Source organism: Phacochoerus africanus, chromosome 3, assembly GCF_016906955.1.
Source record: "Phacochoerus africanus isolate WHEZ1 chromosome 3, ROS_Pafr_v1, whole genome shotgun sequence".
Lineage (NCBI taxonomy): Eukaryota > Metazoa > Chordata > Mammalia > Artiodactyla > Suidae > Phacochoerus > Phacochoerus africanus.
This window is the reverse complement of record NC_062546.1, coordinates 19,376,713-19,395,320: the sequence shown is the minus strand read 5'-3', so window position 1 is coordinate 19,395,320 and position 18,608 is coordinate 19,376,713. Positions and strand designations below refer to the sequence as shown.

General features: G+C 47.0%; 1 protein-coding gene and 1 long non-coding RNA gene across 3 annotated transcripts in view; one reads left to right on the top strand and one right to left on the bottom strand.

Annotated features, from left to right (window-relative positions):
- The window catches only part of TOP1 (DNA topoisomerase I), an 89,294-nt gene extending 80,631 nt beyond the window's left edge, over positions 1–8,663 (top strand). For both annotated transcript variants that reach the window (XM_047771093.1, XM_047771094.1), the window contains 5 exons: positions 415–529; positions 1,892–2,019; positions 5,932–6,026; positions 6,244–6,393; positions 7,368–8,663. In XM_047771093.1, coding sequence (XP_047627049.1) covers positions 415–529; positions 1,892–2,019; positions 5,932–6,026; positions 6,244–6,393; positions 7,368–7,470 — 591 coding nt within the window. In that variant the 3' untranslated portion in view covers positions 7,471–8,663. The remainder of the gene's footprint in view (positions 1–414; positions 530–1,891; positions 2,020–5,931; positions 6,027–6,243; positions 6,394–7,367) is intronic.
- LOC125122585 (uncharacterized) lies at positions 1,566–18,606 on the bottom strand. The gene is made up of 3 exons (XR_007133844.1): positions 18,467–18,606; positions 17,144–17,275; positions 1,566–2,150 (listed from the first exon to the last, which is right to left on the bottom strand). It is a non-coding gene; the product is annotated as an uncharacterized LOC125122585 (long non-coding RNA).
- Between the last annotated feature and the right edge of the window lie 2 nt (positions 18,607–18,608).

Genomic DNA, 18,608 nt, shown 5'->3' with positions numbered 1-18,608 from the left:
CAGGCACACAGCAAATCCATGGTTGAAGACCCGGTGGGGGTGGGAGGTGGGGCGTGAACCCTGCCCGTTATCCTCCTTTGGCTCCTGCAGAACTGTTCCTTGGCTGGATGTTAAGCCACCTTTGCTAGAGACCCAAGACCTGTCTCTGAGATCTTAATAGGGAAGGTACATTTGCTGTATTGGCCTGCTTAAGATTGGAGTGCTTCTTAGGGAGATACTCTGTATTCTGGAATTCTTTTCCCTTTTCCTGACACCCCCCCCCCCCCCCCCCCCCCCCCGGGCAGAGCAGTGAGCTTGGCAAGGTTGTGATGGCACGGGCATAAATATCTAGAGCTTGCCAGAAAGGCCAGGATGGTATGGCTTTTACCTAAATCCCATCGGTAAAAGCCTTTCTTGTTGCTTTGTCTCCCCCAGACTGGTATTCTAAATAAACATCTTCAGGATCTCATGGAGGGCTTGACAGCCAAGGTGTTCCGTACATACAACGCTTCCATCACGCTACAACAGCAGCTAAAGGAACTCACAGCTCGTAAGTACTATTTGGCTAGACAGGGCCCACAGCCTTAACTGATGCTGTCCAGTATCTTATGCAGCTAAGTCATAATTCTACTTTTCCTCCTTGACATTGTGACTGGAAATTCCCCCCCCCCCACACACACACACACTTCTAACAGAGGGCTAAGGCTTAGTTGTGTAAACGTAGAACAGTGCTACTTGCCAAATTTCTTCTCTAGCTTCTAGATTAGTTTTATGGATTGCCGACAGGGGCTTCCTCTCTGCTCTAAAAATACCTGCATTTTGTGTTTTATATCTGTGACTTTAAAGCTCACAGAATGAAGATACAGTACTGTGATGTTCTGTTAAATCGGAAAGAGTAAAGTTGTCATGGTTACTAAAACAACATAGTGGCAAATCCCTTCCCTGAGGTGTCTGTCCTTTTTTTCCCCTTTAGAATAGATAGTATTCTCCTAAAAACTAGCTGCAGATGGTACCACCAAGATCTCCAAGCTTTTTTCCGTGAAGTCTAGTCACTGCTAAATTTCCACTGTCCTCTAGAAATATTTCAGATGGTATTAGAAAGTGGCAATCAGGGGTTCCCTAGTGGCTCAGTGGGTAAGTTAAGGATCCAGAGTTGTCACTGCTGTGGCTCAGGTTGCTGCTGTGGTATCAATTCGATCCCTGGCCTGGGAACAGCTGTGGCCAAAAAAAAAGGAAAAGAAAAATGGCATTCAGAACATCAAAGATGGGTATGTTGATGGTATTTTATTTTTTGTCTTTTCTAAGGCCACACCCGCAGCATATGGAGCTTCCCAGGCTAGGGGTCTAATCAGAGCTATTGCTGCCGACCTATGCCAGAGCCACAGCAACGTGGGGATCTGAGCCACGTCTGCAACCTACACCACAGCTCACGGCAACACCGGATCCTTAACCCACTGAGCGAGGCCAGGGATCGGACGCGCAACCTCATGGTTCCTAGTCCGGTTCATTAACCACTGAAGCAGACAGGAACTTCTGTTGATGGTATTTTAGAGAGGGATAAAGAATGCTATATGGCACAAAAACACTTCTTGGATGACACTTTTTATTTTTCTTATTGAAAGATACAGTACTTTGTGGTTTTAAAATGTAAAATTTATAGTGCCTTTGTCTTACCTTCCTCTATACACTTTCTCTGTCCCAATTCCATATTTTCTTCAGGCTACTTTGAGTGGTTAGATGGGGGAGCACTGAGGCAAGCAGATGATTCTGTTGACTCAGATTTTGACCTTGTGCCAACTTGAACTGATCATCTGCGCTAGATGAGGACCAGTTAATAGTGAGGATGAAGCACTGGGTATTATTTCTTGTTATACACACTGACTCTTTTATTACCATGTTTCTTTCTTCACAGCTGATGAAAACATCCCAGCAAAGATCCTATCTTATAACCGTGCCAACCGAGCTGTTGCAATTCTTTGTAACCATCAGAGGGCACCACCAAAAACTTTTGAGAAGTCCATGATGAACTTGCAGACTAAGGTATCTTGGATCTGGATGGCGGGATAGCAAAATGAAGAAAACCATATCTGCTGTGGGCATTTATACTCCACCCTTCTGAGCTGGGGTATTAGACGGCCAGTTCTGGGTCCATTCTAGAAGAACGGTTCATGCTAAAGATAAAAAAATGGAAATATGGAGGTCCCGTCGTGGCTCAGTGGTTAACGAATCCGACTAGGAACCATGAGGTTGCGTGTTCGATCCCTGGCCTCGCTCAGGGGGTTAAGGATCCGGCATTGCGGTGAGCTGTGGTGTAGGTTGCAGACGCAGCTCGGATCCCGTGTTGCTGTGGCTCTGGTGTGGGCCAGTGGCTACAGCTCCCATTAGACCCCTAGCCTGGGAACCTCCATATGCTGCGGCAAAACACACACACCAAAAAAAAAAAAAAAAAAAAAGGAAATACGATAGTAGTTACCTCTAAGATACTGAGTATCAAGTACTCATTGTTTAGGAAGTCTATTATTTTGTGGACAAAAGTTCTACATTGACTACTTCCAATTTTTAAAAGCTAAATTTGATGTACCTTCTTTGATATAACTGCTAATTGTTGCTTCTATTCATGAGGATAATAGACACAAAGATATCTTTACAAATCATTTCCGCAGCTCAGAACTATTAACTGTATCCAAACTGGATTGTTTAAAATTGAAAAAATGATGAAACAATGATGTTTAATTTCCCATAATCCTAGCATAACTACTTTTATTTTTACACATGCCACATGAATCACATTTTTATATAGCTCATCAAACATCTGTTGAATACTGGCTGTGTGCCAGAGCTGCTGACCTAGAAGAGAGACTTAAGTGCAAACAACTAGATGCTGTTCCTCTTCCATGTGCCTCTTTCCTTCCTCTGACTCTGCCTGGTACTGAGCTTTGAAGCTGCAAGGCACTTAATATTTGATGATGATCACTTCTGTGTTAGCAATGGCTACATAACTAATCCATTCTGATGTACTAACCCACAATGAGAATTTGCAGCTATTTCACCACAAAGCAGTCACATGGATTACAAAGTAAATAAATTATTTTGAAAATGTATTTACCAAAAGCCCAATAAAGTGATAGATGTGCTTCCTCACTAATTTACTAAATAAAATCTTAGGTGGGTCTCATAATTATTGTAAATGTCAAGGTAGTAATAATGATACTTTGATTTCAGCAACAATTGTAATATGATATGAAAATATATGTACCATCTATTGGTGACAAAATCTGGAGTTCCCATTGTGGCTCAGTGGTTAACAAATCCAACTGGGAACCATGCAGGTTCCATCCCTGGCCTTTCTCAGTGGGTTACAGATCCAGCGTTGCCATGAGCTGTGGTGTAGGTTGCAGGCGCGGCTGGGATCCTGAGTTGCCGTGGCTCTGGCCTAGGCCGGCAGCTACAGCTCCGATTAGACCCCTAGCTTGGGAACCTCCATATGCCGCGGGTGAGGCCTTAGAAAAGACAAAAAATAAAATAAAAATACTGGTGACAAAAGCATAGTACTACTGATATTACAGTGGTGGTTGCTCACATTCACAACCATGGAAATGATGAGTTTCAACTAAAGGTAAACTAAATTACAGATTGATTCTTTTCCATCTGTTCACAGAGTTCTATACTTGAACTGGAGTTTAAAAACTGCTGGAGGAAGTTCCCTTGTGGCACAGTGGGCTAAGTATCCAGCATTGTCACTGCAGCAGCTCAGGTCACTGCTGTGGTACGGGTTTGATCCCTGGCCCGGGAACTTCCATGTGCCATGGGCATGGCCAAAAAAAATAAAAACTACTGCTAGAGTAAGAGTAACTACACATTTTCAGGCCCAGACTGTTTTCCTTCAGTTGAAATTTCCTCCATATAAATACCCAGGTGTAGTACATGAGGTCAGAAGACACACAACCTGCTGTTCATGCTACAGATACCATCTGGCTTTCCTGAAGGGATGCACATGTCCATAGTAAATAAACATGTCCATAGACATCCCAAATCCTTGGACCATGTGATTGGCAGGCAGAGAACTGTACAGACCGCCCATCCTAGCAACGTCCATTTGTTGCTACTCCTTAAATGGCGGTTCTCTGGTACCATTTGCTCTCCTTATGCAAGCCAGAAATACAAGCATGAATATTCAGGTGTTTTTTTACCTAATTCAGGAGATCTCTCCCTGGAGCATGAGGAGGCCTTTTGTTGGTCTCACTCTGGAACCACTGTTTGGGCAGCCCAGGCTGCCTGCCAGACGAGCCCTCTAAGCCCAGGAACCCTCTCCTGTGTGCCCACAAAGCAAATACACGCCCCTGTTTGCCAAGTGAATCAATGGAGTCTTTGATGCTTTGAGAGAATTTGACACAGCCTGCCAATTTAGCATTCACAGAAATGGTTAAAAGATTGTGGTTTGCTGCATTTCTAGCCCAAGAAGAATCTGGCTAGTGATGTCTGTGATGTTTTTGTATATAGAATCAGTTCCTTCAGCTTGACTTTGAACAACATAGATGTTGGAAGTAAGCCATTCATAGTAAAATGCATTTAATGATTCTCTCACAATGGTGGCCTCTGTTTCCAATCTTAGGCTGTGTGTGTAAATCTAACAGACAATTCTAGGCAAAGAGCAACAGCTCAGCGTGTGTGAGTCAGTCATGTAGTCACTCTGCAGAAGTTCCCCTTAACCTTAGAGGTTAGCAGGGTGACAGCAGGTCAGGGGTTGTCTTGCCCCCAGGGGCATGAGCTCACTGCTTTGGGGCTTTAGTTTCATATTGTTGCCTGTTGCTGTCTTCAAGCAGGAACTAAGAACTTTGTACCAGTTCTATCACACAAGAAAGGATATAACTGCTCTTTACTCTTCCTTTAAAGACTAGGTCTCCATGGGATTTCATTTGGAAAAAGAGCTTCACAGCTAAAAAAAGTTTTCAAATCTGTTTTGAGTGATAAATATTAATTTCCTTCCTACCCCAGCTTTCTCCCCTTTTAAAAACAGAATGTTACAGCCAGGCTGTACCATGTATTGGCTTGGAACAGACTAAACCAAGCTGTTTGGCTTCCTGGGTACCTTTTCTTCCCCCTTTTTACAGCCGCACTTGCGGCACATGAAAGTTTCCTGGCTAAGGGTCAAATCCGAGCTGCAGCTGCCGGCCTAATCCACAGCCACAGCAGCATTAGCTCTGAGCTACATTTGCGACCCATGCTGCAGCTTGTGGCAACAGCAGAGCCTTAATCCACTGAGCAAGGCCAGGGATTGAACTTGCATCCTCACAGAGCCTATGTCGGGTTCTTAACCCGATGAGCCACAATGGGAACTCCGACTGGGTACCATTTAATTGCCATTTTCTAGGCCCTTGGATAGTTTCCTGAGAAGGTGGCAGCTCCTTCTTAGAGTGCTGGTAGAATCTGAGGAATGAGCTGGGCTCAGTGGATATAAGGACCCTGTCTCAGCTTCATAAAGAGTATCTCCTACGAGTGTTCTTGGATGGAGGCTACAACCTGGCACAAGATCCGTTTGATAAACAGCTGTCATCTGTAGCCTTCCTCCCAGTATCTAAAACCAAAATGTTCTCTGAAAGATTAGCATCCACATTCCTGGTCCTAGTGGGTTCTTTTCCCTGAGCTTTTGGATTAAACGGGGTCCCTGGGTTACTGCTTGTAAAAACAAACAAAACAAAAAAACAAAAAAAACCACCTTATTTCTTCAGAGGTGTCTGAAGAACAGAAATGGCCAAAAAGCATTTGAATTCAGCACCTGCTGTGCATCTACTCTGTGCCTTCATGAAACCACCTCTGGGTGTTTTTACGTGGCCACAAAGAGAGCCTGCTTGGTGGAGACAGCTTCCAGGTTCCATCTTCTCTGCAGGAGCTCTTCTTTTTTCTCTCAGCTTATTTCATTCCTAAGTCTTACTGTGGTTCTTCCCCACCCAGATTGATGCCAAGAAGGAACAGCTAGCAGATGCGCGGAGAGACCTGAAAAGTGCTAAAGCTGATGCCAAGGTCCTAAAGGATGCAAAGACCAAGAAGTATGTGCCTAGTGTGGTGTGAAGATGGGGGTTGGATGAGGGAGAAAAATGGGCACAATATCAGCCAGAGGCCCCAGATTTTCTAAGGTTTCTGGGTGTTGTCTTTTAGAAATCTCTGTACCTGGGGCTTCTCTGCTTTTATTGCCCCTAACTGGCAGCATGGGGTTACAGTGTTCCTGTCCAGCAGCAAGTTCTTGATAACTTCCTTTCTTCCCAGGGTGGTAGAGTCAAAGAAAAAGGCCGTGCAGAGACTGGAGGAGCAGCTGATGAAGCTCGAAGTTCAGGCCACAGACCGAGAGGAGAATAAACAAATTGCTTTGGGAACCTCCAAACTCAATTATCTGGACCCAAGGATCACCGTGGCTTGGTAAGCACTGTACCCTTGAACTCCACCTGCTAGCTTGAGAAGGGTGGTGGGGGTACCGGGCATTGTCAGCTTTCATGTGCCATTCCTGTGCTGTGCACCTAGAGTGTCTTCTGCTGTGCACACTACAAATGCATCGGAACATCCTGGACAGGCCTAATGGTCAGTACTGTTAGGCCTCCCTGGAGTGTTTATACCTGTTAAGGCAGGTACCCCTTAAGAAACTTTGGGACAAGAATGGAGACTCTCTTAGTCCCTATTGAAGGAAAAATAGTAAAGAGCCCATCTATCTACACTTAAACTTTTCAAGAAAAATTTTTTACGAGTGAAGGAAGAAAGGTAGGAATGAGGAGAAAAGAAAAACAAAAATGAGAATACAGATCTGAGCAACTTATACAAAGAGTTTGTACAGATGTTTGCTTATTTCTCCCCCATTCCCTACCTCCACGCACATTCATAAAACATCCAAAATAAGTGGCTTTTTAAAAAAAATGCTTATTAGTTAACTTGAGCTGTTAGGTTCTGGGCCTAGGAGAAGCAGTCATCCCTTGCGGCCCTGCTCCTCTGGGCCAAGTATTCCACCCAGCTCTTGTATCCTTTCTGTCCTCTTTAGTGCTCCAGGTTTGGCTGGCTTGAGAGGCAACAGAGTGCAGTGGTTAAGAGCATGGCCTGTAGAGCCACTCTGCTTGGGCTCACTTTTCAGCTGCATGCTCACTAGCTTCATAAGAATGAAAGCAAATTACCCAACCCTTGTGCCATATTTTTTTCTTTTGTATATCTATAACATTGCTTTAGAGGTCTTTGTTGAAATTAAATGAGTGGAGTACATGAAGTGCTTAGAAACATGTCTGATACATTCTTCTCATTCTCCTCACATGGATGTCAAGGAAAAGGTGTCACATCCAAGCCCCAGCCCTGGATCTGGCCTCTTGTTCCCTGAGACACACTAATCCCCCTTCTCTCTCCTTTGTTTGCAGGTGCAAGAAATGGGGGGTCCCAATTGAGAAAATTTACAACAAAACCCAGCGGGAGAAGTTTGCCTGGGCCATCGACATGGCTGACGAGGACTATGAGTTCTAGCCAATCTTAAGGGGCAGGGTTCTGTGGAAAGGAACAGTGTGGTTGGGGAAGATGGATAAACTGTGAGCCTCGCTTGCCCTCGCACCTGAGGGAAAGAGGCAGCAAGTCTTAAAAAACCAACATCTTTGAGAAAAGATAAACCTGGAGATATTATAAGGGAGAGCTGAGCCAGTTGTCCTATGGACAACTTATTTAAAAATATTTCAGATATCAAAATTCTAGCTGTATGATTTGTTTTGAATTTTGTTTTTATTTTCAAGGGGTCAAGTGGATGGGAATTTGTCAGAGTTCTGCCAGGCAAATTCGCTGTTTCACTGAAGCATTTGGATTCTCTTAGCTACTGTATACGAAGTCCGATTATATTGGTGCGTTTTTACAGTTAGGGTTTTGCAATAACTTCTATATTTTAATAGAAATGAATTCCTAAACTCCCCTCTCCCCCATTTCAGGAATTTAAAATTAAGTAGAACAAAAACCCAGCGCACCTGTTAAGAGTTGTCACTATTGTCATGGGAATCAATTTTCATTAAACTTGAAGCAGTTGTGACATTGGCAGTGTTTTGGTTCAGACACCTGTTAACAGAAAAGCATGATGGGAAAATATTTCCTGACTTGAGTGTTCCTTTTTAAATGTGAATTTTTATTTCTTTTTAATTATTTTAAAATATTTAAACCTTTTTCTTGATCTTAAAGATCGTGTAGATTGGGGTTGGGGAGGGATGAGGGGTGAGCGAGTCTAAGGATAATGAAATAATCAGTGACTGAAACCATTTTCCCATCATCCTTTGTTCTGAGCATTCTCTGTACCCTTTCAGATACCCATCTTTTTTCATTTTAAACCCAAGTCTTTCACTTGAAAGATTTTATTGTATAAAAAGTTCCACAGGTCAATAAATTTAGAGGAAAATGAGTATTTGGTCCAAAAAAAAAAGGAAAAAAAAATCAAGATTTTAGGGCTTTTATTTTTTTTCTTTTGTAATTGTGTAAAAAATGGGGGGAAAACACATAAAAAGCAGAATTTTAATGTGAAAACATTTTTTGCTATAATCATTAGTTTTAGAGGCATTGTTAGTATAGCGTGTGTGCAGAGTCCATTTCCCACATCTTCCCTCAAGTATCTTCTATTTTTATCATGAATTCCCTTTTAATCAACTGTAGGTTATTTAAAATAAATTCCTACAACTTAACGGAAACTTGGTGTCTGCCTCTTTGTTACGCAGGGCTCCAGGCCAGAAGTTGGGCTCTGGGCCTGGGACTTGGTGTGGGATATGGCCTGTCTGCTCTGTTCACAGTGCCTCCCTCCCCAGGAACTGGGGCTGGGCCAGGCCTGGAAGGGGCTGCCTTGGTCCTGCTGCCATGGGTGTGGGTCCAAGGGGAGAGAGCCAGAGGGCCACATCCTTAGATCAAGGCAGGCCTGGGAAATGAGGGTGGGTATAAGAACATCTGCAAGAACAGGTGGTGTACAAGAACTAGATTTGGAGCCTAAAGTAGGTTCTTGGAGCAAGTGTATTTGAGAGGCAGATTGTGGAACATTTCCCATGTGTGCTGGCCAAAAGCAGTGGGGAACTTTGGGTTTGCTTATGTGGCTGAGATTACATTCAAGATGGCAGGAATTAAGGGTCAGTACCAGTTAGAACACTGGACCCCAGAAGCTCTCTCAGATGGAGCAGATTTCTTGAGTTGACTTAGGGAGTTCTGTGAGCACTTCCCAGTGCTCTGGTATCCGAGCTGGCCAGCATCTCTACAAAAATTGTTCTTTTTTTCCATCTTAGGTTACAAGTAAGTCTGGAGTTCAGGTCGAGTCTCCTGGTCAAATGGAGCAGGGGCAGGAAGGCCAAAGGGGTCAGAATTGGTCACTTAGCTGGTAGCCCTAAGCCTTCTAGCTTGCTAGCATGTGCAAGGATATTCTGGAAAAAGAACCATCACCTTGAAGGTCTCTGAACTCCCTGGGGCTGGGCTCCCTATAGAAGAATCCTCAAGGGTCGACCTTGGCAGCCTGCATCTCTTTGGCAAGTGAGGGAGGCAGCCTTCACCCCATAACGGAAGTTATGTAGCAATCATTGCTTTGGAACAAGAGACTGCAGCCAGGTATCTTTGAGTACTGTGGTGCTGAGGTGGCTACACCACTGAATGTGAGCAACAGCAACAGAAAGGCTTTTCCAATGCCCTTTAGCAGGACCTACCACAACCAGGAGACAAGACTTAGACCACATTGAGGAATCATGGATAGGAGGTCTCATAGGCAGATTTTACTGATGAGCAGGAAACTGTGCCTACCTTTCCCAGCAAAAAACCTCCTTTTTCCAAGGGCAAGTGCAGGGCAACTAGATGCTGGTCAAGAATGGTTGTGAAGGACATCCTGGGAGGTGGCAACAAGCAGAGAATGGAAGCCACAGACCTGGCCACTGTGATGAGGAAGAGACTCCATAGGTGAGGGCCAGCTGTGAAGGGTCATGAAGGATGCTTGAGCATGGAGTCAGGAGACCCAGCCCTTGCCTATTCATCTGGCTGGTAGGTTCCCTCCTCCCACTTTGTAGCCTTGTCTGGGAGCAGAGGCCAGATGGGCAGGATCTGACCAGCTCCCTCCTGTCAGGCCCTTTTGTGATGCTGGAGTCCAGCTGGGGGCAAAGGGAGACCACCTCCATGTGCTACCCCAGCCAGTCATCTGGGTGCTTGCTTGGCTCCTCCCTCCTCCCCCACCCCCATCCCCATGTCTGGTCAGCAGGTCCCATCCGAGCGTTCTTCCTGTCAGGTCTACCTCAGGCCACTGCCACATTTAAAAAAAACGAAAAAAGAAACCACAACTCCCAGCCCTTTCCAGCCACACACCCCTCCCCCACCCCCACCCCGTCTCTCCATTTCACAAACAAGCACCTGGGATGACTCATCTCCACCTCCGGGTCCTTCCCCACCCACTGCAACCAGCTTCTGCCCCATCTTGCCTCCAGCTGCCCCTCCACTCTGATCACAGTCACCAACGAATGAGTGACCAAACCACTAAAAGGGCTCTGCTTCTGCATCCTACTTCAACTACCTGTGGCTCTGGACACTCAACCACTTTTCTTTATGTAAACAATTCTATTGGTAATATTTTACATACCATAAAGTCCACCCATTTTGAGTATACAGTGTTTTTTTGTAACTTGAGTGAATGGTGCAGCCATCACCACACCTCAGTTTTAGAACTTCAGCCCTCTCCCCCCACCCTCAGTAAGATCCCTCATCCCCATTCCCACCTCCAGCCTCCACTAACCTATGTTCTCCATATGTCTCTCATTTCTGGACATCTGACAGAAAGGCAGTCCTACAGTGTATGGCCACCGCCTGCGAGCACTCTTCTCTGGTTTCCATGGTGCCATCCTCTCCCGGCTTTACTCCTCTCTCTCAAGGCGGCAGCTTGCCTGTTAGCTCCTCTCTTAGGTCTTTAACTGCTGTGGTTCTCTTCTCAGCCCAGCTGATTTCATTCACACTGGAACAGGATGACTCTCACGTTTCTACCTCCAGCCTAGACCCCTTCCCTGAGGGCCAGACACCAACTGCCCACTACAGCTCGGCGGGCATGTCCATGGGCTACTCGGTCTCAAGTCTCTAGAACCAAGCTCAGTACCTACTACTCCAAGCCCAGCGGGCTGGGTTTCACATCTCAGGGAAAGGCACCCCCTTCATTCTGTCCCCCAAGTGGAACCCAGGGCAGCCATCATCCTTCACACCTTTCTTTCTCGCACCTCCACATCCGGTAGATCAACAACTCCGAAGTCACCCCCTATATACCGTATACACTGAATATAGGTATTTCCTCCACAGAAAACTTAAAAATCTTTTTTTTTCTTCTGAGAACAGAAAGTTTATATTTCAGTCCTTACAAAATCTCTCATACAATGGGTTGTTCTCTCAACTTGTTTTGAACCAAAAAGCACTTTTTGGAGAAAACACATTATCCTGAAATGACCTCAGTCAAGCTAGTTTTGGATGATTATATGTAGTCCCCTGACAAAATCAGTAAACAAGGAGGCAAAGAAATTTACCACAGACTCGGTAATTATTTCTCATAATCCCAAGTATTACATGTAAACAGGCTTCTTCAACATCACTTTAAATAGCAATATGGTGCTTTTTTTGGGTATTGAAAATGGTACTGCAGTTATGTGTGTGTATATGTGTGTATATATATATATATATTTCTTTTTAGAGACTCTTTTAGAAAAGCACTGAAATATTTGTAGATAACATTAGAAAGATTTGTGTCAAAATAACATGGAAGGGGTTAATGGGTAGAGTCTGACACAAAACAAGAGTGGCCACCTGTTCATAACTAAAGTTGACTGATGGGTACATGTTCACTGTCTCCACTTACATACATGTGAAATTTTCCATAACATTTTTTATTTTATTTTGCTTTTTAGGGCCGCACCCGCAGCAAATGAAGGTTCCCAGGCTAGGGGTCAAATTGGAGCTACAGCTCCCGGCCTACACCACAGCCACAGCCACAGCCACGCCAGATCCAAGCCGCGTCTTCAACCACAGCTCACAGCAACCCCGGATCCCCAACCCACTGAGTGAGGCCAGGGATTGAACCTGCAACCTCATGGTTCCTAGTCGGGATTCGTTTCCGCTGCAAACAATGGAAACTCCATTTTAAAAGCAATACAGTTTAAGTGGTGATTATGCAGATCATTAATGTATATCTATGGGAGAAATTAAAAGAAGTCTGTTTTAATGTTATACAAAAAGGTAACTATGCCCAGATTAAAATTTCCAGTGATAGCATCACATACTGATTCAAAAAGTATTTTCTCTGCAGCAGCCAAGGATGAATCTCAAAACATTATGCTGAACGTAGACCCAAGGGGTCCATATCTATGATTCCATTTACACAAAATTTTAGATTAGGCAAAACCTATCTGTAGTGACAGAAAGTGGACTTAGTGAGTGCTGGCTGGGGACAGGGGAGACTGACTGTAAAAGGGCACCAGAAATCTTTTCGGGTGAGGAAAAAAGGTCTATGTCTCAAATGGGTGTCAAAGGTCACCAAACTTCACACTTGAAATGGGTACATTTAATTATATGCACGTTATTCCTCAATAAAGTTGATTTTACAAAAGTGCTTCTCCTCAACTTAGAAAATGATGTGCTTTCAGAAATTAGATGACTCAAAAAAGTGGCTCTAGGAGTTTCCGACGTGGCTCAGCGGTAGCAAGTTAACAAGCCCAACTAGTATCCATGAGGACAAGGGTTTGATCCCTGGCCTCTGCCCAGTGGGTTAAGGATCCGTGGGGCCGTGAGACATGGCTCAGATCCTGCATTGCTGTGGCTGTGTGTAGGCCGGCACCTATAGCTCTGATTTGACCCCTAGCCTGGGAACCTCCATATGCTGAGGGTGCGGCCCTAAAGAGACAGAAAAAAAAAGAGTGGGGGGGGGGCCTTAGGGGTGACAACTACATAGAAGTCAAAGATTTATGTTAAAAACCTGCACATAGTTTATTACTGAAAAGGTGAGAATAGAAAAAAAATCTATGCTCATAAGTTAATACAGTGTTTTAAATAATATGACTTAGAACATGTTTAAAATATATAACTAAATAGTTACATGTAGACATCTGAATCATGCATCTCTAAAAATATTTACATTTTAGTTGCCAAAAAAACCACAAAACACCTGGAGTGTCCTTATTGTGAAAAGAAGAGTTCGCCTTATGTTTGGAGTTGCGTATCTAAAGGCATATCCCTCTTTGTTCAGTCCCCACAGCCACCAACAGGTCTAGGTAAGGTCAACTGTCCCTTCCCAGTGCTCCAGGGGCCCTTATCACACTGAATTGTCACCTGTCGACAAACATTTGTCGGCATTTCTTCCTCCACTACTGGAGTGGGAACTTGGTCTGATTCATTCTGCTGTCTCACTGCACCGAGGAGGCACCAGGAGTGTTTGGTGGAAGAAAGGGAAAGTGAAAAAACAGCAGGTCTGGCCTGGCCTGTGCTAGTGGTTGGCAAAGGTGCACCCCTTCCCTGGCTCCAGCGAAGCAATTACAGTGTCCCTGCCACCTCCGTGAAGAAGGGACGTTTGGAATCCAGCTCCCCCGCCTCAACATCTGGGTCCCCCCAGAGGGGCCCATCAGCAAAGGGCAAACAGGGTCTGCAGAGAGAACAGAGTCCTAGCCTGGTTCCGCCTTGACTGACAGGCTCTCAAGGGGCAGAGAGCACATCCCAGGTGAGCAGGAGGGTGCGACCTAAAAAGTGTGAGGCCCAGCAACTAAGATGAGGCCAAGGATGGATATTGGAGACCAGAGCTCAAGAGCCAAGGCCGTAGGTTGTGACGGAGTTCAAGGTGCACTACGGTGAGGACTTAGTAAGCACCAGCTGTATGCTTAGATGCAGGCTGGCTGACCCAAACCGTGACATGGGCTGGTCAGATATCTAACATAGAAGGCCACTGAATGAAAATTCAAAAAAAGGGATAGTTTCATGTGTGGGTCAGATTACACACTGCAAGTCTATAAACCTGCCTGCCTCCCATTGCAGAAGGGGCTTCACTTGTGTACCTTCTATAGTCACTCAAGGTCACTGCAAGGAACAACGAACTGTGTCAGCATTTGCTGTTATTCTGCTGAGAACATTCTCCACTATTTCAATCAAGTAAGTATCTGTTTGAGAGACGTCTTTTATAACTTAACCCCAGAGAAATCTTTCTCCCCCCAGTAATCAGTTTATCAGAACAGAAAGAGGTTTTGCTTCGGACATTCGATTCTCAACCACAGCAACCAGGGTAACCCATATTAACCACATCATTATTTCCTCCTTATAACAGCATATGCCATTTCTAGAACACAGTATTTTTTTCATCTTTTAAGAAACAGAGTGGGAGTTCCCATCGTGGCACAGCGTAAGTGAATCTGACTAGGAACCATGAGGTTGCAGGTTTGATCCCTGGCCTCGCTCAGTGGGTTAAGGATCCAGCATCGCTGTGAGCTGTGATGTAGGTCACAGACTTGGCTCGGATCCTGCATGGTTGTGGCTGTAGCCAGCAGCTATAGCTCTGATTTGACCCCTAGTCTGGGAACCTCCATATGCCACAGGTGCGGCCCTTAAAAAAAAAAAAAGAAAGAAAAGAAAAAGAAACGGTCAGTATACTTAAAAGACTGGAAAGGAGATAGCTTCTGGAGGGCCACTCGGAGACCCCTTCAAGGCAGCACTTGTTGCTGGGAGACCTGTCCAACTCCTAAGACCACCTCAACTTCAGACGGCTATCTGGCCAAGGCTGTGCTCTTCCCAGGACAGCCCACATTCAGTGGCTGACAGAGGTGGTGCTGTGAAAGCCTAGCCATTGCAAGCCGGCACCAAACAACAGAGCTCCCTGGGGGCTGGCTGTGGCTGTCATCGGGCCTGCATCCCAGCCTAATTTCTCCCCGTACCCCCTCCTGTTTCCTTCCCTCTCTTCCAGTGTTGATCCCATGGGCACTCCTGAAAAGCCATTCTGCAAACTAACCTCTGTTACAGTGCCTGCTTCCTGGAGAAATCAACCTGTAACAACAGGTAACCAAATAACTCAAAACAGAAAACACAGCAGGTATGGGTGTTATGGAAGGGGTAAGAAAACACAATCAAAGGTTCATACCACTGTGGAAGGCCACACTGTGGGGACTCTGGGTCTCCTTTTGCTGCCACCTCGCAGCTATGTGTCCATCAGTGTATCTCTAATTAATCTCCGTTTTTTCTTCTGGAAAATGAGGGTAACAAGAGTACTTATCTCAGAGTGCTGTAATGAAGAGCAAATGAGCCACTGGGGGGAAAGCCGTCACACAGCGCTTACTCTATGCTGAGTGCTGTTCTAAGGGTTTGCTAAATAAACACCTGCGAGGCCAGGCCCAGAGAGGCCAGAGGGGTAACTGGGCTGAGTCTTCCCGACACACTCCAGGCACAGGTACTGGTGCAGGCCGGGGCATGCTGAAGCACGAATGTTGACGGAAATAGGCCTGAGCAGGGCTAGCCCGGGTGATGTCACAGGCGTTTGCCTTGTGTGGGTTCTGGGCTGCTCCCTCCCAGCCAGCGCAGCTGCAGGCACTGCCAGTAACACCCACATATCCATATATATATGCTGAGCTGGGGGAAGCCCATGCCAGTCACACCCTCCACGAGAGCGCCCTGCTTTTCCTGAACCTCCTCAGGCGGAGGGAGGCACCTGAGGCCTGGCATGTTGGCTCAGAAGTCCCAGGAGGAAATGGGGCCCTGTTTCCTGATGAAGGGCCTGGCAGCAGACTGAAAACATGAGCTCCTGTTGGCAGAGATTTCTGGAGCCCCTGGAGGCCCGGCCCCAGAGACAAAAGCAAAAGCAAAAGCAAGGAAGCATGGGTTACATGTCGGGAAGCTCTCAGGAAATGGAGATTTTTTAAAAAGTATCACCACCCACAGGCTGCCTCAGTCTGCCCATGAAGTAAATGAGGGCTGAAGCACTCAGGAGGTCTTCTGGAAAAGCAGATAAGATCAGATAAGCAGGGAGGGACCCAATCAGCCCCCTCCTGTCTTCCTGACCTCATCACCTCCCACGCTCCCCCTCACTTAGTAAACTCTAGCCTTCTTTCTATTCCTAAACTCACTAAGCTCTTTCTGGCCTCAGGGCCTTTGTACATGCTGTTACCTCTGCCTGGAAAATATTTCTCTCCAACCCACCCCTAATAATTCGCCCAGCCATCTACTCACATCCTTTAAGCCTCTGCTGAGTCCTGGAGAAATTTATCTACTCCATCAGTGAAGCAGGTCTCCCTAATGTTTTACCTCATAGCCTTCTTTTCCTCCATAGCCTCCATCACAATTGTCCCTATATAACATAGTGCTTATCTGTCTAATGAATTCCAGGAAGGCTGCTGCTGAGTTTCTCTTGGGTTCCTGACTCATGGCACTGAGGCCTCCTAGCACATGGCAGCTCAAGGCTGCAGACAGGGGCAAGCTCCACTTCAAGCCCCGCCAGTCCCAGCCACACACAGGGAGCACTCATGTCCAGCATTCAAGTTTCCTGTGCCCTGGGCCAGCCCCGCCCAAGGCCTCCCCTCACCCTTCCTGATTCGCCAGCTAGCCTCTGTGCTCACTCGCTACTGACCACCGAGCCTACAAAAGCCAGTGGCTCTCCCGTGAGACAGAGAATGCCTGGTGTCAGACAGGCTTAGGTTCAAATCCTCACGTGTTAGTTATGTGGCCTTGGGGCAAGCTGCAGAACTTCTCTGAATCTTAGTTTCTCACTGGTAAATTGGGAACAATAATCCCTGATTAAAGAGTAATCATGAGGATCAGGTGGGACCACGTGCTGTAAACTTTGTAACACTTGGGTCAACTTTTGTTCCCTCCCTCCCACTTTAACGGCCTTGTCACTAGGTGGCAGTCCATCTCACCGACTCCACCTCCCCTTGGGTGGCAGAGTGGCTGAAGGCTATTAGCACAAACATCTCAACTTCAGACTGAATTCCCAGCTTCTTGAGGGCTGCTCTTGAGGGGATCAAAACACACACACACACACACACACACACTACCACTACAGCAAGACAAAGTCCAAAGCTGCCCCAGGCCCCAGTCACCACCCGGTGGGGTGGACTGCCTGAGCACACACTCTTATTTATGCACTCACACTCATACAATCTTGGGTGCCTGGACTCTAGCATCAGCTGGGTGCTCTGCTGGGGCCTCTCACCTCTGAAATGCAGTATGTTGTCCTGCTCTGCCTGGCTCAACATCTGTCAGACAGACTCCACTGTGACCAAAGTTGTCTTTAGCTTGGGCGGTGTCCTGTGACGCGGATGGCAGGGGTGAGTCTAGGGAGTGGCTGCAGGAAGACAAAGAGAATTATTCAAATAACCATCAAAACGCTTTGTGGCTGGAGGATGGAGTGAGGGGAGGTGGTAAGAGATGCAGTGAGTGAGACAGAAAGGAGCCAGACCATGATGGGCCAGGCAGGGAGAGTGGATTTGGTGTACAACGGGAAGCTATGGACGGTTTGAGGCTGGAGGTAGGAAACCATGATTTAATTTCCTTTTGAAGAGGAGAGCATAAAGAATAGATGAGATGCAGGCAAAACCAAGAAGAGTACATAGTCTGGAAGAGAAAAGATGGGCCTTGCCCTTGTGGGTGGAGTGGAGATATTTGAGTGCAGAGTGAACCAGACTTGATGGGTTGCTGTGAGGTTGGGGCAGAGAGAGGAATCAAGGGTAACTCCAAAGCATCTTAGAGCTTAATGCTATATTCTGAGAGAGTGAAGACAGGAGGATAAGCAATTTGAAGAGGGAGGTGAGATGTCTGTATTAAGTCGGGACGTGGACTAGGTAGGTGGGTGCAGGGGAGGTACAGCTTTGACACCAGGGTACCTGGGTTGAGTAGGGGGTGACGCCGTGGTAAGGGTCAGGTCGCCTTCGGAACTGACTCAGGACCCACCCCAGAGGAAGAGAAGCTCCTGAGGCCGAGAGGAAGCGGCCAGAGAAGGAGGAGGAAAACAAGCGGTACAGGGCCAAGAAAACCAAAGCTTCGGAGAGCATCTGCAGGAGAAGCGCGGTAAGGTAGGGTCTGAGCCTGCGTCCTATCACGTGAAGACTGAGCTTGGGGTGGGGAAGGTATTGGCCCAGGCAAGGGACAGAGGCGAAGATCACTGGAGACTTTGGAGGGGGTGCTCCTGCGTAGGGGGGCTATCCCGAATGACTGGGCCCCGCTAGGCCACACTGGCCGAAGGGGCGGGACAAACGCGGGTCAGTCTCACAAGCCGCCCGCGGTCCCGTGCAGCGCTGCCAAAGGGAGGGGCGGGACAGGCTTGCTGTCCATCAGAGCCGGCCGACCAATCTTCAGGCGTCCCAGCCCCCGCCCCTCCCCGAGGGCGCGTAGAGGACCCGCCTCCGCCGCCGCTGCCGCCGCCGCCGCCGCCGCCGCGGGTGTGAGGCGGCCCGGCCTGGCCTGGTTCCCTCCGCTGGGCAGCCTGCCCAGGTACTGGGTTTGGCTGGCAGGCCCCGGGAGCGCTCCGCACCCTCACCTCTCCGCCCGGTCGCTGCGCAGGCGGCGCTCCGGGAGCGGGCTTGAGGAAACTGCCACGGCTGGGCCTGTGCGGGACGGTGGGCTAGGCAGCCGTCTGTGCGTGTGCGACTGACGGCCGAGCCGGAGCGAGGCTGCCGTGC